Source organism: Phaseolus vulgaris, chromosome 7, assembly GCF_000499845.2.
Source record: "Phaseolus vulgaris cultivar G19833 chromosome 7, P. vulgaris v2.0, whole genome shotgun sequence".
Taxonomy (NCBI): Eukaryota; Viridiplantae; Streptophyta; class Magnoliopsida; order Fabales; family Fabaceae; genus Phaseolus; species Phaseolus vulgaris.
The window spans coordinates 19,383,681-19,409,033 of NC_023753.2; the positions used below are offsets into that span (position 1 = coordinate 19,383,681).

Below are 25,353 nucleotides of genomic sequence, written 5' to 3' on the forward strand. Positions count from 1 at the left end.
GGCGTCGCCGAGATGAGGCATCGCCAAGACAACACGTCGCCAGAAATAGGCATCTCCAGATAAAGGAGCGGAGGTCAGATGCAAAGCAAGATAACAGGTATTGTACCGTCCCGTCCCCGTGTGTTGACCAGAAGTCAAAGTCAAACACATTGATGGAGATCAAGCTCAAGTGGACATGGAGGCCAATCAACAAGATCAAGAAGAGGTAGAGGCAAAAATAGAGGACGCCCATGGAGGTCAAAGCCCACCTCAAAGGCTTACAGGAAGCATGTTCAAAGCTTTAGGAGCTAGGGGACAATTATTTTCTCTTTTTGTAATTCCTTTGGTTGAAGGTGCTTAGAGGGAAACATTAGAAACCTCTTTTGTTATAGCATCTTGTAGGATTTAATTAGGAGCTTTAGGAGGGGGTGCGTTAGTAGATAAGTGTAGGAGTAGAATAGGAGGTGCCAAAGTGAAGGAAGAGGTCACACCTTCCTTATGCCTTGTAATTGGCGCCGGTTCTAGAACATGTTTAGGAGGGAAATTTGAATTTGTGTAGCTTGCATTTCAGCACCTTAGGCTATAAATAGAGGTGCTCCCTTTGTAAAATTCAGATTGGAATTGAGAGTAAAGAAACTTGTTCCGTCCGCTTGACCTGGGACGTCATTGTGCGCGACCTCAACTGTCAGCTAGGGACTCCTTCCCACTAGTTACCTATGGATTCCTGCAAAGAAGGACAAAGGGCGCCCTAGCAGCCGTTTGCACTCCGACGCTTAAGTCAGCCAGCAAGAAACACCAAAAACTCTGCACCTCCGTATCGGAGCACCGTGTATGGCACTCTGAAGGTGGTAAAAAGGAAACTGTGTCTAGTGTATATTTTCTTGTTCTGGCCAGAATCCTTCCCTAGTCCCTTGTCCGTACCCCAAGGCTCGAGCAAGCAACTAGCGTGTTTCTGGAAAATTAGCCAAAAGTTCGAACCCCGTTTCCAACATTTGAGGCGCTATTTAAGCTACTCTCGCATTCAAAGCGCCTTAAAGCACATTTAATTATAAAACGTAGTGCATTTAAAACGTTTAAACCGATTGGGAGCATTTATAGTACCTTAAACGCTCGAAACGGAAACTGTATTAAATAACCTTAATTACCTTGTACCTGACAAAATGGGGTTTCTAATCTGACCTGGCTGCTGTACATGTTGAGGGCCTCACAGCGCCGTGACCCCATTTGGGGCATTTCTTCGTGTGAGTCCTCCTACCTGGGAGTGCGTCTGCACTAGAGGTGACTTTTTGGGTGCCAACTCATGCCCCCAAACATCTAGTCACTCACTTTGAGAGCGTATCTGCCTTCCTCTCGTACCCTGCACCTGGCTACCTTGGGCGTGACCCTTCTCTTGAGTCGTATCTATCCCAAGGGCGTCTCTGGGGCGGCAGGGGCACTTCACGAGTCAGGCTGCCCTACACTGGCGCTATCACTATGGCCTTGAAGCCACCTTTCTCTCATCTTTATTACTACCCTGGATTATCGGGATTTGAGGCCTTCCCACGACATCGCTCCCTCCATGGTCTTTCCTACCCATGGGTATCGGGGAGCCACACTGTGATCGCCTTGCCTTTGTGACATTTGACCTTGGCGACGCCCTAATTGGGCGACGCCATAACTGGGCGATGCCTTAACTAGGCGACGCCTTGACCTTGGCGACGCTGGCACTTGGCGTCTCTTCACCTAGGTGACGCCTTATGTTGACTTTGACCCCCGAAGTTGACTTTGACCTTGACTTTGTCAACGCCCGGGTATGGGACAGTACACAAGCCCCCCAGTCTTAAGCTCAAGACTTGTCTTCAGCGCAAAGACTAAGGCCTCGCCCACGCCGTCCACGTGTCACCCTGGTGAAGTGTCATTCCCTGCTGACTCAACACTTCTCGAATTATTGACGTGACACTCTCTGAACCATAGGGGTGCCCTTAACGGCTGATTGGACATCCTCTGTACCGGGGAAAGTAACACCTTTTGGGGCCACGCTTAATCGCGTGCCACGTGGCTCATCACACGACCAACCTCTAGAGTCCCTTGCGCTTCCCTTGAGCGCTCAATCCTTTGACACGCGGCACGATCACACGGTCCCCAATTAGCGCCTCTTGGGTTGCAAATGTAACGTTCAAGTTACCCATAACCCCGCGCTCACACCACTGTTCCATCCATTCTCTCTGCACTTCTGCACTGTTCATTGCCTTCGAGCCCTTTCTCTGTAATCACCGCTCTTTCCTTCGCGCTTTGCTTCCCTCCACACCTCGACATCAAAAGTATGATTTTTCCATCTCCATGACTCTTCTTCTTCGTTGCATTGCTTCGTTGCGTATTGAACTGCCTGGGACTGTTTATGTTTCTGCATTTCTGTGTTCTTCCGCTCCTCCGTTCTTCTCTGTTCCCTTCTCCTCCTTTCTGGGTTTTCTCGCGTGGGTGGCATTTTTCTAGGGTTTTGTCCCCTTTTCTGCCTTGACATCGCTTGTTAAAACCCTTTTCCTTTCCTCTTTCTCCAGTTATTTATTCGCATCATGGTGCGCCCGAAATCAAGGTCCGGTTTTCCTCCCAAGACCAACTATAAAGCCTTCTATTCATGGGCCCCTGACGAGCTTTTAAGCGAATGCACCACTCTGACAACCATTCAGGACTTGGAGAACCATCGCGGTGATCCCCACTTGTACAACTTTAATGCTTTCTGTCGCACCCATGATGCGCATATTTCTGTTCGTCCCGGCAGGCCTGGGGAACCTGTTTGCGTGGATGACAGACCCAGGAAAGGGGATCCTTTCTTCTTCATGTATCAAACGGTATTTAAACTCATCGGGGTGCGTCTCCCGTTCACACCCTTTGAGAGGGAACTTCTTACGGAAATCAACACAGCCCCGACCCAGTTACATCCCAACAGCTGGGCTTTCGTTCGGGCCTTCCAAATTCTTTGCGGGTACTTAGGCATCCTCCCCTCTGTGGATGTCTTCTTACACTTCTTCGAGGTGAAGAAACAGGGGAAAAGCTTTTGGGTGAGCTTCTCCGGGATCGCGGGTAGGATCCTTCTTTCTCTCTTCCAAAACTTGTACAAAGGCTGGAAGGGAAAATTCTTCAGGGTGTGCTGCGCCAAGCACGACCCCACAGCCTTGGGCGGCTTTCCTCTGTACTGGACAGAGCACCCCAAGCTGCTCAAGGCCAAGGCCCTGGATGAACTATCCCCTGCTGATAGGGAGGTATGCAAGGCATTGGCTGGCCTGGGGATCATCTTCGACACGCTGAAGCTCATCGCGAGCGAGTACAACGCCCACTCCCTGACCACCTACTTTGGTAGGGAGACTCCTCTCGTATTGTTTTCTGTTATCTGTATTTTACTGCATCATGCTCGCTCCATTGGCCTCTTCCACCTGTTTTCCTTTGTGTTAAGTGCCTTATGTCTCATTCATCTACGCGCTTTGTGGGTTTGCCTAACTGCTTTGACCTTAATTTCTGCTATTGGGTTTGTCTGAATGTAGGATCAGTGATGGATGCTTCGAAGAGGATGGTATTGGTGAAAGCGATGAAGGCTGCCCGTGCCGCCAAGGCTGGCGCCTCCTCCGCCCCTGCCGCTGACCCAAATCCTTCATTAACCTTGCCCTTACCGCCACCAACCACTACCGAAGCCCCACTAGGCTCATCTTCACCATCCTCACATAGCCCCGAGGCGCTTCAAAAACCCGGCTCTCCTCCGCCCCTTGCCGCCGTCCCTCTGGCTGTGGCTTCATCGCCGGCTCCAACCCCCCTTGACAAAGGAAAGCGGGTTTTGGAGATTATTTCCGATGATGAGGACTCTGATGGCGTGGCACCCTTCAAGAGGAGGAAGGCCGCGAGGGTTCCCATCCTACCAGCGGCATCGCCCCAGGGAGGGGGTTCCTTCAGGGACAACCCTCCAAGTGCTACTTCTCTTCCTCCCACAATGGTCCAAGAGGAAACAGGCGAAGGGGCCGAATCTGCTCCACCCCCGCCACCGGCAGAGGTCCCTGTTTCTCCCGCTTCCGTCGCCGCCGCCCCCGATCTTATTGCCATCCCTCCTCCAATTATGCATCTTATGATGGGCTTCAGCGGGGGATCAATGCCGGAAGGCTCCGACAGGAGGGAGGGAATGCCCTTCTACTTGGGAGCCTTCTTGGCCGTGGCCCTCGACTGGCGTGCCCAAGCTAGAAATGCTGTTTTGCAGACACAAACCCTCCAGGCCCTGGAAGCAAGGGTGGCTGCTTCGGAGGAGGAAAAGAAGACTCTGGGACGCCAAAACGAGGCCTACCAAGCCTCATTGAAGTTGGCGCAAGAGGCCAAGGAGGAGGCTGAGAAGCAGCTGGGTGAGGCGATGGAACTACAAACCGACTTCTACGCTCGGGAAGTCACCCTCCAAGTTCAGGTAACAAGCCTCCAAGACATAGTCGAAGCTTACGAAGAAGTTCAGAAAGACTTGAAGGGGCGATGCTGTGAGCAGGCTGATGAACTGGAGCGAATGGAGGGGGAGATGGCTACTCAGGCCAAGGCTTTAGGCCTTCTCCAGGTTGACCACGACAAACTGCAGATCGAGGTCAGCCGGCTCCGTGTGGAGAAGGAGGCTTTGGAGAAGCAGGTAGCTTCTGGGGACGCCACCATTGAGGAGTTGGAGAAGGACAAGAAAACCCTTATCAATGACATGGCGGGCACCTTCGAGGAGGGGTTCAAAGAGGCTCTGGCCCAGGCCGTCTGTGAGAACCCGGGAATCGACGTTTCCAACTGCGATTCCACTCATCACATCGTTGACGGGAAGGTCGTGCCCTTGGAGCTGGATGACTGAACCGCTGCCCCCAACCGCCACCTTACTCCTTTGCGCTTTGTACTTGTTTTGTCCCCCTTCAATGAACTTGTAACTTCTTTGAACTATCGGTCCTTTCGGCACAACTATGGATGACAACTTTTGTACCTTTGAGTTATCGAATTCCGTCTGTATGATTTTACCTTCAATTTTCGCCTTCACGTGCTTCGATTGTTTTGCCTGTACTCTACCCGTTTCTTTCGCTGCGTTGGGCGACCCTGTATGTCCGATGCCTATGCCTCGTGAAGGCGTCAGGGGCTCTACTATTGCCGCAACGCAGAGGTTGAGACCTACTCCGGGTCCTAAACACTTGGGACAAGGTCACGCGTTGATGCCTACGCCCATGGAGAGGCTTGCCTAACGGAGCCGTATCGTCCATGGGGTGTCTCAGACACCAAAGCGATTTGTCCCTTGATTCTTGGTGCCCGGCGCCCATGCCTAAGGAGAGGCCTGCTACAGCAACGTCGTATCATCCCCAGGGTGTCTAAAACCGCCGAGTGCTGGGAAAGGTCGGAGCCCTCCTGGGGGTCGTTCCCTCCATGGTCTTTCCTTCCCATGGGTGTCGGGGAACAACCCTGCCAGCGGTTCACTGGCGTTTGGCGATCTCGTCTCCCTCCACAGTCTTTCCTACCTGTGGGTATCGGGGAGGCGACGCCGCTAGTAACTAGTTTCGACTTCTTCGATTTCATCTCCCTCCACAGTCTTTCCTACCTGTGGGTATCGGGGGGGTGACACTGCTGATACTTGGATTGGCGACGCCCGCAACGTCTCATGCTGCGTCGCCTTCTGCGCCTTCCCTGGCGACGCCTTGGGCGTCTCACGCTGGCGTCGCCTTGGGCATTAACTTTACCTTGACATTGACTCTAACCCTGGCCCTGGTCGACGACTGGGGATAGCGAAGAGCTCAAGGTTTCGCCTGTGCTATCCACGTAGTGCTTCTCGTATGGCTGATAGGACGTTCAGCCACTTGACTTGGTCATGACATTTTCTGAGCCTCTGACCCACTCTCGACGGCGTATCGTACCCTCGGGCATTCTGTCGATATGACGTTTTCTGAGTGTTAACCAGTGGTGCCAGGGTCATCCTCCCATCCTCTGCCACGTGACTCGTTCGCACGGTGCATCCATTTGCGTCGTTTGGCGCTATGACTGCAACACTTCCATTTGCGTCGTTTGGCGCTGTAACCGCAATATTTAGTTCTTCAAAATCTTGAACCTGTCCTCATCATTTCTGCGCTTTTCGTAACCTACTTGCACCCTTTCTCTTCTCGCGAAGAGTTCTTCTAGTGTTCGTTCCAACCGGCGTTTTACCCTTGCGTTACCAGCAGGCCACTCTCCTCCAAACATCCCAGATTCTGTTCAGGCATGTCTTCTCATGTTCCTCCCCCCAAGGTTAACCCCAAGGACCTGTATACTTGGGCCTCGAGCGAGCTCCTTGACGAGTGCTCGTGCTTGCTTTCTACCAGGGCCATAAGGGAACACAAAGGGGATTCATGCTCATATGATCACCGTGCCTTCGCGAAGAGGCACGACGACGATATTGCTGTGCTCCCTTGCACTTTAGGGGAGCCAGTATGCAGAGACGAACGGGCCAACGACGGGGTCCCCTTCTTTTATTTCTACCAGGTGGTTTTCAAGACCATCGGCGTGCGCCTGCCCTTCTCCAGGTTTGAGAGGGAACTGCTGACAGAGATCAATGCTGCTCCGACCCAGTTATATCCTAATAGCTAGGCTTTCGTCAAGGCTTTTGACATCCTTTTTGGTTTTCTGGGTTGTGCACGCTCGGTTGATATCTTTCTTCACTTCTTTGAGGTGAAGAGGCAAAGGAATAACCTCTGGGTGACCCTCAGTAACGTTCCTGGCAGGGTTCTCCTGACCCCTTTCCAAAACTCCTTCACTGGGTGGAAGGGCAGGTTCTTCAAAATCTGTTGCTCTGATCTCGTTCCCTCCGCCCTAGATGGTTTTCCACTGTACTGGGTGAGGGAGACGAGGGCCCTCAAATCCAAACCCTTCAAGAAGCTAGCCCCGAACGACCAGGTGGTTTGCTGGATCCTTGCTGAGGCGGGAGGTTTCGACTCCGCCACCTTGATCAGTTTGGAGTTCAACGCCGGAACCCTAGAGAAGTATATATGTATGAGTCGCTGCCCTAGAAACTTCCGCCTTTGGTGCTTTCTAACTGTGTGTGTTTTGCTTCATGGTGTCTCTGACACGTTCATCTCCCTTGGTGCAAGTTCGAAGATAAACCAAGAGCGGAGGTCACAACTTACCCGGGCTCTGCGGACTGAGAGCGGGACTTCGTCTTCCTCCCGTGCCGACTCCGGCGGCCACTGAAGAGTGGTTCGTTTGTGTTTTTTGTATTAGCACAAGGCTTGTAATGTTTTCCCTATTCGCATTACTCCCATTTATCTCGGACACTACTTGAAAATTTAACTCTACTATACCATGCTTGGTTTCCGTAATGCCGCTTTACCTTTGCACACACCTCATATACTGTGCATTTTTCCTCCGTCATGTTTCTTAGCGGCGCCTGCGCTTGGGCGACGCCTTCTTTCTTGGTGACGTCTGTCGCCGCTTCGAACAGAAAAAAGATAAAGACTAAAAACCAAGGCAAGGTTTTTCTCGAACTTCTTTTCTCTTTTATTCGGGTGCCCTCATTAAAAAACCCCCGAAAGGGAAAAAGAGTGTCCCCTTCAACAAGATCGTTACATGGCTGCTTACATAAGTCAACTAAAATAAAACTTCAAGTTGGCTGCATTCCAGCTACGCGGAATGGGACCCCCCTCCAAGGTCTCTAGGTTGTACGTTGCCTTTAGCCTCGGTAATTCTGAAGGGCCCGGTCCACTTGGGAGACAGCTTATTCTCCAGCTCGTATGGATGAGCCTTCCTCATAACTAGGTCGCCAATCTGAAACTGTCGTGGCTTCACCTTAGAGCTGCATTGTCGCTCCACTCTTCTCTTTACTGCTTCAGCCTTTATTCTGGCCTCCTCCCTGGCTTCTTCTAGTAGGTCCAGGTTCACCCGCCTTTCTTCGTTGGATTCCTCCACCACAAAGTTTTTGAAACGTCGCGAGCTTTCGTGTATCTCTACCGGGATCATCGCATCCGACCCATACACTAAGCTGAAAGGCGTCTCCGTGGTAGAAGATTGGGGCGTGGTGTGGTATGCCCATACGATCCTTGGTACTTCCTCCGCCCACGCCCCTTTGGCCTTCTCTAGCCTTCTCTTTAGCCCCCTCAGCAAAACTCTGTTTGCTGACTCTACTTGCCCGTTGGTCTGGGGGTGTTCGACTGATGCGAACACTTGCTTAATGCCTACCTCAGCGCACAGGTTTCTCAACTGCTGACTGGCAAACTGGGTTCCATTATCGGATATCATCCGCATAGGTAGGCCAAAGCGACACACAATGTTCTTCCACACAAAGTGTTGCACCTTGTGCGTAGTGATCTGTGCCACGGGCTCCACCTCTATCCACTTGGTGAAGTACTTGATGGCAACGATCAGGTACTTCATCTGCCTTATCGCCAGTGGGAACGGACCTAGGATGTCAATCCCCTAGGTATGGAAGGGCCACGGGCTGTATATGGATCTCAGCTCTTCTGGTGGCGCCTTGTGCCAGTCGGCGTGTTTTTGACATTGCTTACAACGCTGGGCGTGTCGCACGCAATCTTCCTTTACTGTTGGCCAAAAAAAAACCTGCGCGTACTACCTTAGAGGCTAAGGACCTTCCTCCTACGTGGCTCTCACAAATGCCTTCGTGTAGCTCCGCCATTATTCGGGCACTCGTCGCCGCTCACGCACGTCAAGATAGGGTGGGTGAACCCGTGCCTGAACAACACCCCGTCCACCAGAGTGTACCTTGCGGCATTTCTCTTAACCTTCTTACCCTCTTCAGGCTCCACTAGGAGAGCCCCATCCGCTAGGTATCGTCTGTATGGCGTCATCCAGGTGTCTCCTTCGGCTAAGGCGCATATCTGCGTCTGCCTTCCTTCTTCGGGCGTGTCCGCGTATGCGCTGATGCGGGGCGTCTTCAGCGTATCTTGGGTCAAAGAACGATGACTCCTTGGCCTCCCTCTTGCTGTACAAATCTGGAGGACATCCACCCTGTTATCTTCCACGAACTTACGCGGAGCTTTGAGCGTCTCTTGGATTACTGTCCTCTGTCTACCCCCTTTGCCTGAGCTGGCCAGCTTGGCAAGCAAGTAAGCTCTGGCATTCTGTTCCCTCGGGACATGTACTAGCTCAAGAGCGCCAAATGCTCCTCTCAACAGTTGAACGTATTGCAGATATGCTGCCATCTGTGGGTCTTTCGCCTGGAACTCACCCGACACTTGCCCTGTAATCAGTTGGGAATCACTCTTTACCAAGAGGTTCTGCGCGCCCATTTCTTTAACTAGGAGCATTCCTGCGATCAGGGCTTCATACTCAGCCTGGGTATTACTTGCCCTGAAGGCGAAGTGCAGAGCTTGCTCGATCAACACACCATTGGGTCCCTCCAAGACTATTCCCGCACCACTTCCCTCCTGATTGGAGGAGCCATCAACCGAGAGTAACCACCGCGAGCCCGCCTCCACCTCTTGTTCACCTCCGGGCGAGAGTTCTGCCACAAAATCCGCGTATACTTGCCCTTTGATGGATCCTCTAGGCTCATACTGGATGTCGAATTCTGACAACTCCACCGCCCAGCGCACCATTCTTCCAGCCACGTCAGGCTTCTGCAGCACCTTCTGTATAGGGAGGTTTGTCATCACTACCACTGTAAAGCTGTGGAAGTAATGACGGAGCCTCCTGGCTGAAAACACCACTGCTAACGCTGCCTTCTCCACCGCCTGGTATCTCGTCTCCGCGCCTTGTAATGCCTTGCTCACGAAATAGATGGGCTTTTGACTCTGGTCCTGCTCCTGGACCAGCACAGAGCTGATAGCCCGCTCTGTCACCGTGAAGTACAGCCGGAGGGGCACGCCTGTTACCGGTTTGCAGAGGACCGGTGGCGTCGCCAGGTATTCTTTCAACTTAATGAAAGTCGCTTCGCATTCGTCGGTCCATGCAAAGAGACTATTTCTCTTGAGGCACTGGAAATATGGGTGCCCCTTCTCTCTCCCGGCAGAAACAAACATTGAGAGCGCCGCCATCCGTTCCGTCAGCTGCTGCACTTCCTTTACTGACGTCGGACTTCACATGGCGATAATCGCTGCGCATTTGTCGGGGTTCGCCTCTATTCCCCTCTCCGTGAGCATGAAACCTAGGAACTTACCGGCCTCTACCCCGAAGACACACTTCTCAGGGTTTAGTTTGAGGCGATATTTGGATATAGTGACGAACAACTCCTCTAGGTCTGCCACGTGTTGTGCCCTATCTTGCGACACCACCACCATGTCATCCACGTAGGCGTATACATTCCTTCCCAACATGGGCGCTAGGACCTTGTCGATCAGCTTTTGGTAGGTGGCGACCGCGTTTTTCAGCCCGCATCACCTTGTAACAGTAATTGCAAGTCTCTGTCATGAATGTTGTTTTGCTCTCATCTCTCGGGTGCATTTTGATCTGGTTGTATCCCAAGAACGCATCCAGGAAGCTTAGCACCTTGCAGCCGGATGCACTATCCACCAACGCGTCGATGCTGGGTAGTGGGTATGAGTCCTTCGGGCATGCCTTATTTAAGTCCGTGAAGTCCACGCACATCCTCCACTTCCCATTCGCCTTCTTCACCAGGACAACGTTGGCTAGCCACTCAGGGTATTGAATCTCCCTGATGTGGCCAGCACTCAGCAGCTTCTGCGTTTCCTCCTTTACCACCAGCTGCCTCTCTTCGTTAAACTTTCTCCTTCTTTGGCGCACGGGGCGGACCGTGGCGTCCATGCTGAGGTGATGACATTGGAAATCCGGGTCGATGCCGGGCATATCCGAGGCAGACAATGCGAAGGCATCCAAGTTGCGTGAAATCACTTCTGCCACCCCCTCCTGCTCTTCTTGGCTCAGCAAACGCCCTAGCTTAAACGTTTTGCCGCCAATCTCCCTCTCCACGGCGTTAGCCGCCTGTTGATCCCTGCTATTATCCTGAATGGGCGCCGCCTCTTCCACGGGCGCCGTATCGTCAGGTCCCTCCTCCATGAGTGTATCTACCTCGGGCGTCGCCCTCACGGGTCTGGCCTCGTCAGGCGTTGTCTCGACGGGCGTCGCCTCAATCATCGATGTGTCCACACTGGGCGGACGCTCAAACACCATGAACACGCTTTTCTTCGTTTTCAGGCTGTTTTCATAACACTTCCGAGCCTCCTCCTGATCCGACTTGATAACTATCACCTTGCCGCTGAGGTCCGGCAGCTTCATCTTCATATGGCGCGTGGAGGCTACTGCGTTCAGCCTATTCAACGCCGGTCTGCCCAACAAAATGTTGTAGGCGGAGTTGGCGTTTACGACCAAATACCGGATGCTTTCGGTACGCGAGGCCTCTCCATCCGTGAACGTAGTCCTCAACTCCAGGTAGCCTCGGACTTCCACCTGGTTATCCGCAAACCCATATAGGCACCCTGTGTAGGGTCTCAAAAGGTCGGGAGACAAACGTAACTTGTTGAATGTCGACCAGAACATGACGTCTGCTGAACTTCCCTGGTCGACAAGAACCCTGTGCACCTTTCTTCCAGCCGTGACAACCGAAATGACCACGGGGTCATTGTCATGCGGCACCACGTCTTGGAGATCCCCTCTCGTGAACACGAGGTCCGATTCCCACGGCTCACCCGAGATCCTTTCTTCGATCGAGTTGACCCCCCTCGCGTATTTCTTTCGCTGGGACGTGGTGGGTCCTCCGCTGGAAAAACCTCCAGCAATGGTGTGAACCTCGCCGAGAACGGGCATCTCGTGCGCTTGCTCTTCTGTTGGTGCCGGCAGGGCGGCGGTCGCGGCGGATTCCGCGACGTAATCCTTCAGAAACCCACTTCTCACCAGCTCATCGAGCTGGTAACCCAACGAGAGGCAATTGTCAATGTGATGACCAAAGGTCTCGTGGAACTCGCACCAAGAGTCTTTCCGTGGCCTTAACACCTTGTCAGTTTTCGCCGGTCGCCTCAACCTCTGAGCTATATAAGGCACGACGATCAGGTCCTTCAACTCCACTACAAAGTTGTATCTCGCCGGCCTTACCCTCTCCCTAGCCGGGCGATCGCCCCCTGCTGGAACAACTGTGACAGCTGCTGAAAAGAGGTGATATGGCCGTTAGGAAGGCTGATAAAACAATCCATGGCCATTCTTGTCAAAGTGCTCATGAAGAGCTTGCATCTTGCGGCGTCAGAGCCGCTTACTGACACCATTTGTGTGTGGAACACCGTGAGATGCGCCGCATCTAGGATCTCCTGCGAGAAGGGAGTGGAAAACTCCCTTGGCGGGGTGAGATGCTCCATCTCTTCGTGCTCGCGTTGCCCCTGGTTGTTCCTCAGACCCCGGCGCAACTCCTCATTAACGCGACGGAGCTCTTCGTTCCTCACATGCGAGGCGTCGAGATCCGCCTGCATGCGTTCTTGTTCTATCTTCGAATCCGCCATATCATCCTGCAGCCCCCGCATTATCTCCAGTACCTGCTGCATGGACATTTCTTCTCCCGCGTGCGGTACCTCGTCTAGTGGTGGCCATTCCTCACTGTTTTCTCAGACGTTATCATGACTTGATAGATCTTTTTCAAACTTGCGATGGGACCAATGTTTTATATCGTGCCCCACGGCGGGCGCCAAATGTTCCATCTGGTTGACCTGGGACGTCTTCGTGCGCGACCTCAACCGTCAGCTAGGGACTCCTTCCCACTGGTTACCTGTGGATTCCTGCAAAGAAGGACAAAGGGCGCCCTAGCGGCCGTTTGCACTTCGGCGCTCAAGTCAGCCAGCAAGAAACACCAAAAACTCTGCACCTCCGTATTGGAGCACCGTGTATGGCACTCTGAAGGTGGTAAAAAGGAAACTGTGTCTAGTGTATATTTTCTTGTTTTGGCCAAAATCCTTCCCTAGTCCCTTGTCCGTACCCCAAGGCTCGAGCAAGCAACTAGCGTGTTTCTGTGGAGCACCCACAAACGAATGGGCAGGTAGAGTCAGCTAATCGGGTGTTGTTGAGAGGCTTGAAGAGGAGGTTGGAGAAGGCAAAGGGGTCTTGGGCGGAAGAGGTTCCCCGTATAGTGTGGGCATACCATACGACTGAGCAATCGGGAACCCATGAAACCCCGTTTAGCTTGGTGTATGGGTGCGATGCGATGATCCCAGTTGAAACCCAGGAAAGCTCGCCAAGATTCCAGAACTTCGTGGCGGAAGACTCAAACGCAGAAAGGAGAATGAACTTGGATTTGCTGGATGAGGTCAGGGAGGAAGCAAGGGTGAAGGCTGAAGAAGTAAAGAGAAGAGTTGAACGCAAGTACAACACCAGAATAAGACCAAGGCAATTCAGAGATGGCGACCTGGTGATGAGGAAGGCCCACCAGTACGAGATGCAGAACAAATTGTCGCCCAAGTGGACAGGACCGTTTAGAATAACCGAAGCACTCGGGAACGGCGCCTACCGCCTGGAGATACTGGAAGGAGGGGCGATTCCTCGCACTTGGAACGCCACCCATCCCAAGTTTTATTACAGTTAAAAGCATTGTAAGTAGCGATTAGCTTGAATAGTTTAAAGTAGTTTCAGTTAAAACAGTTTTTCAAAGTGGCACTCTTTTTTCCCTAAGGAGGGTTTTTAATGAGGCCACCCAATAAAGGAAGTTTCCAAGTTTATCAAAGTTTCCAATTTCATTAAGTTTGCATGCTCATAGTTTTTTTAAAGTTTTCGGAGAAAGGCTTTATCGCCTTTGCACAATTTAAAGAAATGATGAATTCAGATCGCATGCGTCCGGTACAAAGTTTTAAAGTATAAAGCTTTTTTTTAGTTTTCATCGCTAGTAGGCGAGAAAGAGATTAAAAAGATCTCCTCGCCTGGAGCGAGTGCAGGCAAGAAAGAGATTAAAAAGACCTCCTCGCCTCGAGCGAGTGCAGGCAAGAAAGAGATCGAAAAGACCTCCTCGCCTCGAGCGAGTGTAGGCGAGAAAGAGATCGAAAAGGCGACGAGCGAGTGTAGGCGAGAAAGAGATCGAAAAGACCTCCTCGCCTCGAGCGAGTGTAGGCGAGAAAGAGATCGAAAAGACCTCCTCGCCTCGAGCGAGTGTAGGCGAGAAAGAGATTGAAAAGACCTCCTCGCCTCGAGCGAGTGCAGGCAAGAAAGAGATTAAAAGTCCTCCTCGCCCTGAGCGAGTACAGGCAAAAGCAGATCATAAGACCTCTTTGCATAAGCAAATTGAGGCAAGTTGAAAGTCCTCAGTGCATCCCGGGGAGGAGGAGATGTAACCCCTGGGCAAGTTGAGGCAACAGAAAAAGTCCTTCTCACCCTCGAGTAAGTTCAGGCAAAATGAAGCTGAAAAGTCAGGGGTGTTAATGATCTTAAGTATGGGAAAGGAGAGTTGATGAAAGCGCCTTTCCCCTTGAGTGAAACATCAATATTGACCTAGTAAGACCAGTTAAAAAGAGATTAAAGGGTGGTTGGGGAAGGTTCACAGAGGACACCTTACCGCCCAAATCATTGTCCTAAAACTCAGGGAGGTAGAGAAGGATCCGAAAGGCGGCTCTACCCCAGATGAGGGGGCAATGATTTAAGTTATCTCAGGTTAAAGACTCGGGGAAGGTAGAGGGAGATCCGAAAGGCAGCTCTCCTTCCAGATGAGCAAAGATGAAGTCATGAGGTGGTCCCGCAGGGGACGTTTTCAGACAAAAGGAAAATGGCGTCGACAAAAACCCATGGCTTGAGATTGAGATAGAAAGAGGATCACACGGCGAGAGCCAGATCAGCAAAGTTTTGGGCGATAATGTAGAAATACGCTTATCCTTTGGCAGATCAGGCGAGTGAGGTTTCAGATACTAAGATCGACCTATGCCCATTTGACCAAGTAAGTGATTTCGCGTTAAACGTTATTGCTACGGACTAACCGTTTGTTGAGTTAAAGTGATTCCAGAGAATTAAGTACCAATTTGTGCGAAGTGCATTTGGTTGAGTAAAAACCAACCATTCAAACCAGGTGATCGCACAATAGATAAATTAGAAGACCCCATATATATGCACACATGTATATCAAACAGTTCAAGCAGAATAAAAATTATTACAAACAAGTCAAAATTAAAAACAAGAGTTTCAAGGATACAAGAGTTTCAAAGGTACGAGAATATCAAAGGCGGTGATCCGATCGGTCATCGGTAGTCGATGACGTCAGCATCAGAGAACCACGTGGACCACTCGCAGGGTGACACGTGGACCAGGTGGCAGAGAGGTCAGGGGGACGATCGCCAAAAGAGGTGATTGGTGGTCAGTAACCAAGTGACCACCAACAGATCAGGCGGCAGAGAGGTCAGGGGGACGATCGCCAAAAGAGGTGATCGGTGGTCAGTAACCAAGTGACCACCAACAGATCAGGCGGCAGAGAGGTCGGGGGACAGATCACCCAGAATGGTGATCGGTGGTCAGTAGCCAAGTGGCCACCAACGGACCAGTTCTCAGACTAACGCCTGAAGGTAGAACGCGAGAAACAGATAAAGACTGATCAGTCATCGGGGTATTGTCATCGGGGTCTCGTGTTACACGCAGTTAAACTGGGAATGAGGTTCCCAGTGAGAGCGTTACGCATGGATCTCGCATGAGCACACCTCAGGGAATCATGCACGAGAGTGGCCTGAGGGAACTAGTAAACCAGTCGGTGGTTGGTGATTCCCTCAACCCATTACGTGCATGGCATCGTGAGGGGTAAGCTGTATACTCAGAGAGCAACGTTTGGTGAGTGTGCCTAGACCAGCCACACCCGACGTTCTCCCAAGAGTATGCGATCTGCCCAGATAAGGGAAACATCCTAAGTTACTCCGCAAGGGCGTAACTTAGGCACACAAAGAGAGGCGCTAGAGCCCTTCCAGTAAGTGACACGTGTGTGGTTAGATGTGAGTTGCAGGCCTCCACGTGTCACCATCTGAGAGGGGTGCGGTCCAGACAAAAGAGCACTCCGTGCCACTAAAGGTACAGACAGGCGCAGCCAAGCGCAGAGACGCGCAGACATGCATAGACTCTCACGCTCCCCACCGGTGATTCTGAAGGTACGCTTTCTGTGAAAAGCATGACAGGGTTCTGACACATGCCAGAAAAGCATAACAGAATTCTGTTATGCCCAGAAGCAGGGAAAGAGAGATAAAAGAGAGAATCAGGGTGAGGGTGAGGGAGACGAAAAACAGAGTGCAAGAGTTCTTACACACACACTGCTAGTTTTCTAGTTTTTGGTGGTTCTGTGGACTAACTTGATCGTCGGAGTGCAAACGGCCGCTAGAGGCGCCGTCTGTGTGTTTTGCAGGTCACATTTGAAGACATCTAAGAGAAGGTTCGGAGGGTGATTCTGCAGAAGACGCAGTCGCGTAGACAGGGCAGAGAGTGCTACGAAGCGATTCATCCACGTTCGAGTTGCCGGCAGGATCAGGCGGTAAAGTTGAAATGGCAGATGGGAGTAGCAGTTAAGTCGAAGGCATGATCTTGCCATCCACCACTTCGTTATACACCGAAAACTCTGAGAGGTCAAGGTCGGGAAACTTGCAAGCGAACTGCTCCAAAGCCGCTCCAAACCCGGAAGTAAGAACTTGGGCAGCTTCAAGTTGAAGCTCGTCAATCTTCGTTTTGAACCCACTGTTCTCTTTCACGAGCCTGGGTGATTTCAAGCTCGAGCTCTTCGACCTTCTCCTTGAACCCACTATTTTCTTCGCGAACTCGGGCAAGCTCGGCAGCAGTTTCGCTCAGTTCTTTGACTTTCCCCAGGAGGGTCTCCCTCTCAATCGACCTTTTCTCCAGCTTGGCCATCTGTTTGGCGTCGGTCTTCCGGGCCTCCTCCAACATTGCAATTTTCTCCCTCATAGGGACGAGTTTGCTCTCCAACTCGACGGCATCCTGAAGCTTGTCGTGCAATTTCTGGCGTAGTTCAGCTCTGTCTTTGCGCAAGCTTCAGAGCTCTTCGTTGAGAGCGTTTTCAACCCGTGAGAACTCCAAGCCCTGCATCATCATGTCGCACTTGATCTTCTCAGCTTCAGCTCTCGCAGTGCTCGCCACTTCCTGATGGACGCGGGTATCGAGCTCGGACTTGTCCAAGGTGTCTTTTAGCCCTTCACTGACGATTTGGGGAAGACACTCATCGACCATGGCGTTTAGGCGCACGGTGAAAGACTTCAAGGCTTCCTGGAGAGGAGCTGGAAGGCTTGGAGTTGTTGGAGGAGCTGAAGGTTGATGCTCACCGCCACCCTCTCAAGGTTGGATAGCGAGAGGAGCCTCGAGGCCTGGTGGTGAGGCGGGGAGTTCTGTTGCGACTCTAGAGGAAGCTTGCGTATCAGCAAGCTGTTCAGGTGTAGCTTCAGCAGCCGAGGCGTTTGAAACAAGAACATCCCCAACAGACTCGAATGGCGTGGATGCGCTGGGGAGGTTCTCGACGTAGTCAGGAGGGGCGACCTCAGCTGCTGGTTGTTCAGTTGCAACTCCCCTTTTTCTTTTGCAGATCATCCCGTCCTCGGTACTTTCATCAGCTTCACCATCTGATACAACCCTGGGGGCTTTCCTCTTGGCCCTCTTGGGTAGTAATTTCTTCTGCTCAAGGGCGGGAAGGACAACGACGTTAGACGGCCAACTGGTGGAGGATTGCTTTGAGCAGCGGCGATCTCTGCAACCGAGTTTGGGACGGTTTGAGAGCCCGCCGCTAGATTGTGGAGCTTGGCTATGGAGCGCAACTCAGGCATCCTTCCTTTTCCCATCATCATATCTGCACAAAGAGGCCAACAATTACAAACCAATATGCGTAGGAAGATGAGCAGTGTAAATCAATGCATGGAACAAGTTAAGACTATGCGCGAATTCAAGCTAAGGGGACTCGGAGGTAGGACTTAAAGACGAACCTATATGAACGTCAAGTTGGCCTTCTTGGAACTCAACGGCGATGATGGAGGAGGTGACTAGCGTCACGTTGGAGGAGGCGACTCCTTTCCAGAATTTGCATAAGTCTTTGTCGAGCTCCCCCATCTTCTCTGGCCCCCTAGCCCTCCTGAAGCTATCCTCTTTCTTCCCCTTATTCACCCAGTACAAGGGGAACCCGTCGAGGAGGGTGGGGTCTTGAGCGCTGCAGCAGAGGCGCACGAATTTCCCTTTCCAGTCTTTATAAGATTGCTGCAGCAGAGGCGCACGTTAAGTTTGTTTTGGCTTTTCAAATATTTAAGAGATTCATGATCACTATGTATCACAAACTCTTTGGGAAAAAGATAGTGTTGCCAAGTAAACAAAGCCCTAACAAGTGCATATAATTCCTTATCATAGGTGGAATAATTGAAATGACTTCCCTTCAATTTCTCACTAAAATAGGTTATGGGGTGGCCCTCTTGAAGGAGAACAGCCCCAATACCTATGCTTGAAGCATCACACTCAATCTCAAATGTCTTAGTCAAATTAGGAAGGGCCAAGATGGGAGCATTGGTCAATTTTTCTTTCAAAGTGTCAAAAGCATTTTGTTGTGCTTCTCCCCAATGAAAGACCACATCTTTTTTCACTATGTCATTGAGTGGTGCGGCAATGGTACCAAAGTTTGGGACAAATCTTCTATAGAAAGAAGCAAGTCCATGAAAACTTCGGACCTCATTCAAAGATTTCGGTGTAGGCCAATTTTGAATGGCCACCACCTTTGTTTTGTCCACATGGACCCCTTTACAACTCACAACAAACCCTAGGAATTATATATGATCAAGAGGAAACATACATTTAGCAAGGTTAGCATACAAATATTCTGTACCGTCCCGTATCCGGGCGTTGACTAAGTCAAAGTCAAAGTCAACGGCTGGAGAGTCAAAGTCAACGCAAGGCGTCACCTAGGTGGAGAGACGCCAACAGGAAGTGTCGCCAAGGCAAGGCGTCGCCTAGGTAAAGGCGTCGCCCAACCAGGGCGTCGCCAGATCAAACAGTGCTAAAGCAAGGCAATCACGGTGTGGTTCCCCGATACCCATGGGTAGGAAAGACCATGGAGGGAACGACGTCGTGGGAAGGCCTCAGGTCCCGATAACCCGGGGCAGTGATAAAGAGAAGGAAAAGGTGGCTTCAAGGCCATAGTAATAGTACCAGTGTAGGGCAGCCTGACTCGTGAAATGCTTCTCCCGCCCCAGAGACGCCTGTGGGGCAGATACGACTCAAGAGGAAAGTCACGCCCAGGGCAACTGGGCGCAGAGTACAAAAGGAAGGCAGATACGCTCTCAAAGTAAGTGACTAGATACTTGGGGGCATGAGTTGGCACCAAAAAAGTCACCCCTAGCGCAGTAGCACTCCCAAGCAGGAGGACTCACACGTAGAAACGTCCCCAGATGGGCAGAAACGCCCCCAGATGGGGTCACGACGTCGTGAGGCCCTCCACGTGTACAACAGCCATGTCAGAATGGAAACACCATTTAGTCAGGTGCCAGGTAATTAAATCATTCAATACAGTTTCCCTTTCGAGCATTCAGGTACTATAATGGCTCCCAAGCGTTTCAACGTCTTAAATGCGCTACGTTTTCTAATTAAACGCTTTAATGAGTGCGTTACGTTTCTGATTAAAAGCGCTTTAAGGTGCTTTAAATGCTTGGGTAGTTTAAATAGCGCAGAGAATGTTGGAAAGAGGGTTTGAACTTTCTGCAAATTTACCAGAGCTCTCTAGTTGCTTGCTCGTGCTTCGTTAGTTACGAACAAGGGACTGGGAAATGTTTTTTCCTGAAAGAGAGAACACAGATACATAGTACACATTTATTTCTTACCACCTTCAGAGTGCCATACGCGGTGCTCAGAGACGTAGGTGAACAGTTTTGGTGTTTCTTGCTGGCTGACTTGAGCGTCGGAGCGCAAACGGCCGCTAGGGCGCCTCTTTGTCCTCTTTTTTGCAGGAATCCACAGGTAACCAGTGGGAAGGAGTCCCTAGCTGACGGTTGAGGTCGCACACGAAGACATCCCGGTCAACCGGACGGAACATTTGGCGCCCACCGTGGGGCCGATATAAAACATCAGTCCCATCACAAGTTCGAGAAAATCTACCAAGTTACAGTAACGTTGAAGGAGGTTGGAGTGACAATGGCCCCCACCAGACGAAGCACAGCACGCGCAGCCCCAGCAGAACTATCCATGTAGCAGGTCCTGGAAATAATGAGGGGGCTGCAGCAGGACATGGCGGATTCGAAAATGGAGCAGGAACGCATGCAGGCAGACCTTGACGCCTCGCATGAGCGGAACGAAGAGCTCCACCGTGTGAATGAGGAGTTGCACCAGGGCCTGAGAAACGATAGGAGGCGGCCTGGGCATGACGAGATGGAGAACCATTCCCCACCAAGGGAGTTTTCCACTCCTTTCTCACAGGAGATCCTAGACGCAGCGATCCCGAACACGTTCGCGGGACCCAAGGTGATCTTCACCGGGATGGAGGACCCAGAGACGCACCTTGCTGCATTTCACACACAGATGGTCCTGATAGGCGGTTCTGATGCTGCCAAGTGCAAGCTCTTCATGAGCACCCAAGAGGTTTTATGAAATGGATTCCTAAGGGATGTGATGTTTCTAACTGCAAAGAAAAGTCAAAGGGACCCAAATTTGTAAGGGGACCAAATCTTGCTACTTGAAATCTTTTATGCAGGAAAACTAAAGAAAAAGGAGGGACTGAGTCATCTGATCAAGTTCTTGAAGAGAAAGACAGTCATTGAAGCTGAATCAATGATATGCAAAGGACCTCTATGTTAGAATATATGGCCTTAAACGAGGGGGGGGTGAATTGTTTAAGAAGGATTTTCGTAAACTTTTAAGCCTAGAATGAAAAATACTTCAAGAAAATCTTGATTAAGAATTCAGTTTTTCAAAACATAAAGCAAAAGCACAATACTGGAAAAACAATCGGTTGTTTTACCGAAACAATAGGTTGTTTATACCAGATTTTAATTGAAAAAACTGAATTTAAAGAGATAGGGATAGAGAAATTGTACACAGTTGTTTATATTGGTTCACTCCAAATCCAGAGCTACATCCAATCTTCTTAGAAACTGATCCTGCCTGTTGACCAGAACACTGGAACCTGCCTCGTCAAAGGATCGACGTGTGCACCGCTTCAAGCTTCCGTTCTTCTTCGAGATCCACCTCAAGAACCTGCAAAAGAACAGAGTGGCGCCGCTGCGGCCGATCGCACTCCAACGCCCAAGTCAGTGACAGAACCACCAAATACTAAGAGCAAGAACACTCAAGAAATCTCAAGGAACCGTGCAATGTTCTCTCTCACAGTAAGCTCTCGAACTCGCAAGCGTAAAGAGTATATTCTGAACGCGCGTACCTCAGAAAGTTCGTTGAGAACTCTTATATACCTGGTCACTTTCTCTCTCCTGGCAATTACAGACCTGGACACGTGGCTCGCATCCAGTCGTACACGCGCCACCATCTGGAGCCTCCTTGACTTGGGCGCTGCTTCTGACTCTCTTTTTGGCTAAGTTAGTTATGCATGGTACTGCCCAGTGCATAGCTAACTTGGGAGTGCGATCTCTGCTGGAACGGGCGAGTTAGGGTGCTCTCGTACACCTTCCCTGTGGTCTCGCCGGCCGCCTTCATAATCTGCACCGCCTTCATCTTCGGCGATGTGCTTGCACTGGCGATCTCCAATCACTTGGTCGCCTGAGTTCATCATCTGGCGACTTTATCTTCAACTAGGCGATCGCCTGGCATGCTGGAGATCGGAGCACGCCAACTTAATAACTGGCGATTACACGAACCCCCCGACTTCCTTCCCTTCTGCAACTCTGGCGCCTTGTCCACACGCCTACTCTGTGGCTTGGTGCCACGTCATCATTTCCGACTACCAGGGCGGTACACAAGCCCCCCAGTCTTAAGCGAAGACTTGTCCAGCGAAAAGACTGAAAGAGTCACGTCAACACCGGTCTACGTGGCACTGACGCAGAATTCCAAGCGGTTGTACTTTCTGCTTCCCTGACGCTCCACCAAACCCCTCACCCATCGTTCGACACGTGGCTTCATCAACGGTTACCTTCAGTTACCGTTTGCGCTTCCCAAACCCATTTCGAAAAAACTCTTAAACCCATTTTCACTCCACTGTTCCATCACTTTTCTTCGTATTCTCAAACGCTTTCACCTTCTCCTGCAAAAAACTCTCAGCGTTCTTCAACATTCTGAATCACCAGCATCCTTCATCGTCTTCCTGATCATCAAAAGGTACCTCCTTTCCTTCTTCTGCTGGTTTTTCTTGCATTTTAACCGATTCGCATCATCCTGTAACTGTCTGGTGCATACGTTGTGGGTTGTTTTTCCATTTCTCCTTTCTGGTAACTTAGGGCTTCGTCAATCGTTGCAACGAACCTTCGTTCGTTCGTTTTTCACCCTTCTCCCATGATCGAGTCAGCCTCTGCGAACCCTGACCATTTTTCCTTTTCTTCTTCCTTTGCAGCTTCGAGAATGACTCGCTCAAAGATCACCCCGAATCCTCCTCCTTCATCGCGAAACCCCTCTTCTCAAGCACTCAACCCACCGCGAGCACGCGGTGCTTCATCTTCCCAGGCTGAGAGGCCTGCACCTTCTCGCCCCAACCTGGCCCAGGCGACTCCACCTATCACCGGAGGAGCCCCCGTCCCCCACCAGACTTCAAAAAACTCTACCCCTGGGCCAACTCGACCCTGTTGGGGGAAACGTCTTCCGTGAACACTGTTGGGGCAGTTTTGCGACTGACTAAGGGGGATGAGCCCCACCAAACATTTCATAAGGAGCACGATGAGAAGATGATAGTGCTACCTTGCCCCCCCGATCTGCCCGTTTGTGCCGACGACAAGGCGAGCAATGACGGGCCCTTCTGCTTCGTCTACACAACGCTATTCAAGAAGGTGAAACTGAAGTTTCCCTTTACCCGTTTCGAGAGGGAACTCCTCACCGAGCTCAACATTGCCGCCGCCCAGCTTCATCCCAACAGCTGGGCGTTTGTGCGAGCATTCCAAGTGATGTGCGACCATCTGGGGTTGCCCGCATCCGTAGATGTATTTTTGTTTCTCTTTGAAGCCAAACACCCAGGAGACCGCCTATGGGTAAGCTTAAATGGGATTGCTGGGAGGTCGATCTTCTCCATCTTTCAACAATCCTATAAAGACTGGAAGGGAAAGTTCGTCCAAGTGCGCCCCAACGACAAGGACACTTCCCTACTCGACAGTTTCCCCTTGTACTGGGTGAACAAGGGGAACAAGGAGTCCAAGAGCTGCTTCAAGAGACCCAGAAGTCCTGATAGCATGGGTGCGTTGGACAGAGATCTCTGCATCTTTTGGAAGAGTGTGGCGAGTGCCAACATCACCTTCCTCACCACCACCCTGATCTGCTTCGAATTTTTCGAGGACCAACTCGAAGTTCGAATAGGTTAGAACATTTAACCCTTTGTTTTGATACTGCTTCTGTTAACTGTTTCTGGGCGTCTTGTGCATTACGCGCAAGACTTTGGTTTTATTTTTCTGCATTCTTTATCTGCTTTGCTGTTGCATACTGCCTTGTGCATTGACTTTCTCTCTGAACTAACCCATGCACTTTTGCTCCATGCAGATAACATGTTGGGCCAAGGCAAGCTCGCGGAATTGAGGGCGCTCTCCCGAGCCCACGGGTTGGCGACGGGCTCTCAAACAGTACCAAATTCAGTGGTGGAGATCGCCGCCGCACAGGGTCGATCGCCACCTAAGGGCCCAGCTCCCTCCGACGTCCAGCCTGCCGCCCAACGTAAGAAACTTGTCCTCAAAAGGCCCAAGAGGAAAGCTCCCAGGTAGTCCACGAGGAGGAGGAAGAAGATGACGAGGTCACCGAAGATGGCCTTGTTACAAAGAGGAAGAGGGTGGCACCTTCTTCACCACCTGCCCCACCCCGTCTTCCAACCTCAACACCTCCATCCACACCCGCTCCACCTCCAACTTTGCCATCTCCACCAGCTCCTGCCTCACCTGTCCAAGCCATTCCACTGGCAACCGCGCCACCTGCGGTTGAGGCCCAAGAGCCAAATTTCATGGAGGACCCCCCGAGCGCCTCCACGCCATATGTATCAGCTGGAGGGGGTCCTCCTTCCAATGCCTCAGCCGCAGATGTTGCTCCAATCGGGGATGAAGTTGCCCACACCTCTCCGATTCTGATCACCGAGTCCCCGACGTCGCCACCACGAGCAGAAGCGCCTACTGAAGAACCAACCAAAGAAGGTGGCGACGAAAATCAACAACAGGCCCACCCAGCACCTCTACAAGCAGCAAACCTCCCTCTTGAGGTTACGAGGATGTGGGAGCCTTTATCTGCTAAGCTGAAGACGATAGCAGAAGACATCCCCGCCATCATAACCAGAGCCGTGGAGAGCTCCACCAGGAAACTCCAGGACGACCTCTTCAACCTTAAAACTGAAAACAGCACCATGAGGGTCGAGGTGGAGAAGTTGTCCTTTAACCTGACACTTGCGGAGATTGAACACTCCCGAGTAGAGGACGCAATGAGCACCGAGCTCAGATTGGCACGTAAGGAGGCCACTGAACTCCGTCATAAAGTGCAGCAACTTGCTCAAGAAAAGATCGAACTAGAGAGCAAGATTGTGCCTTATCGCGTCAAGGTGGCTGACCTGGAGGCTCTCATAAAAACCGACGCCGTTAAGGTGAAGAAGCTGGAGCAAAGGTCAGCCGACCGGGAGATCTTCCTTGGCAAGGTGGAGAAGGCGAGGGATGACGCCATGGCTGAGCTTGACGAAGCAATAAGAAAACAGGGGAGCTTGCAGCTGAACTGGGCAAGGCGCAAGCAGAATCCAAGAAGGTTGCTGAAGACCTTCTCCAGGCTCAAGAAATCAACGAACAACTCACGAAGCAAGTTGAGGAGCTGGAGCAGCAGAATAAGGGACTGAAAGAACAAGCTAAAGGACTCGAGAAACATATTGAAGAGCTTAAGAAGCAAATTGAAGATCTCAATCTGAGTTCCGCCCAAATTCTGGCTGCTGGATTCGAGGCTGCACGGGAACAGTTCGCCTGCTTGTTCCCTGATCTGGATCTCAGGATGGTGTCTCTAAATAATGAGGTGGTGGATGGAAAAGTGGTGCCCGCCGAAGATTAATCAATTTACTCCATCCACTGCTTTTATAGTTTCTTTTGTGTATAACTTGTAATAAATTTTATATCTTCCCGCACACATGTTCTGAACTGGTATTTACCTTTAATGACAAAAGTCTGCGCATTTTCCCTCACGACTTCTTCACCTGCTTTAACTTTTCTTGCGTATTTTACTTCAAAGAAAAGACTTAGCGAAACTGTAGGCACGATTTTTGACTTAACTGCTTCGAACCACTTCAACTTTAAGCAACAATCACTTTAACAACTCGTAATCTTAAGGCAATTAACCTTATCGTAAAAATATTCCTCAAGCAACAAACTTTAACTCAGCTACTGGCTTAAACACTGCTTCACCCGATCTGCT

The 25,353-nt window shown here is 51.1% G+C and overlaps 1 protein-coding gene across 1 annotated transcript; it reads left to right on the forward strand.

Annotated features, from left to right (window-relative positions):
* The first annotated feature begins 24,310 nt into the window (after positions 1-24,310).
* Positions 24,311-24,993, forward strand: LOC137829208 (uncharacterized). The gene is made up of 2 exons (XM_068636003.1): positions 24,311-24,590; positions 24,653-24,993. Exons 1-2 carry the CDS (start codon positions 24,311-24,313, stop codon positions 24,991-24,993), a joined length of 621 nt encoding a protein of 206 aa, XP_068492104.1.
* Positions 24,994-25,353: the final 360 nt, after the last annotated feature.

Excerpts from the sequence above, each read along its gene's own strand:
- LOC137829208 (XM_068636003.1), top strand. The coding sequence starts at position 24,311 with ATGAGGGTCGAGGTGGAGAAGTTGTCCTTTAACCTGACACTTGCGGAG. Across the intron at positions 24,591-24,652 it reads CGACCGGGAGATCTTCCTTG|GGGAGCTTGCAGCTGAACTG; the intron begins GCAAGGTGGAGA and ends ATAAGAAAACAG.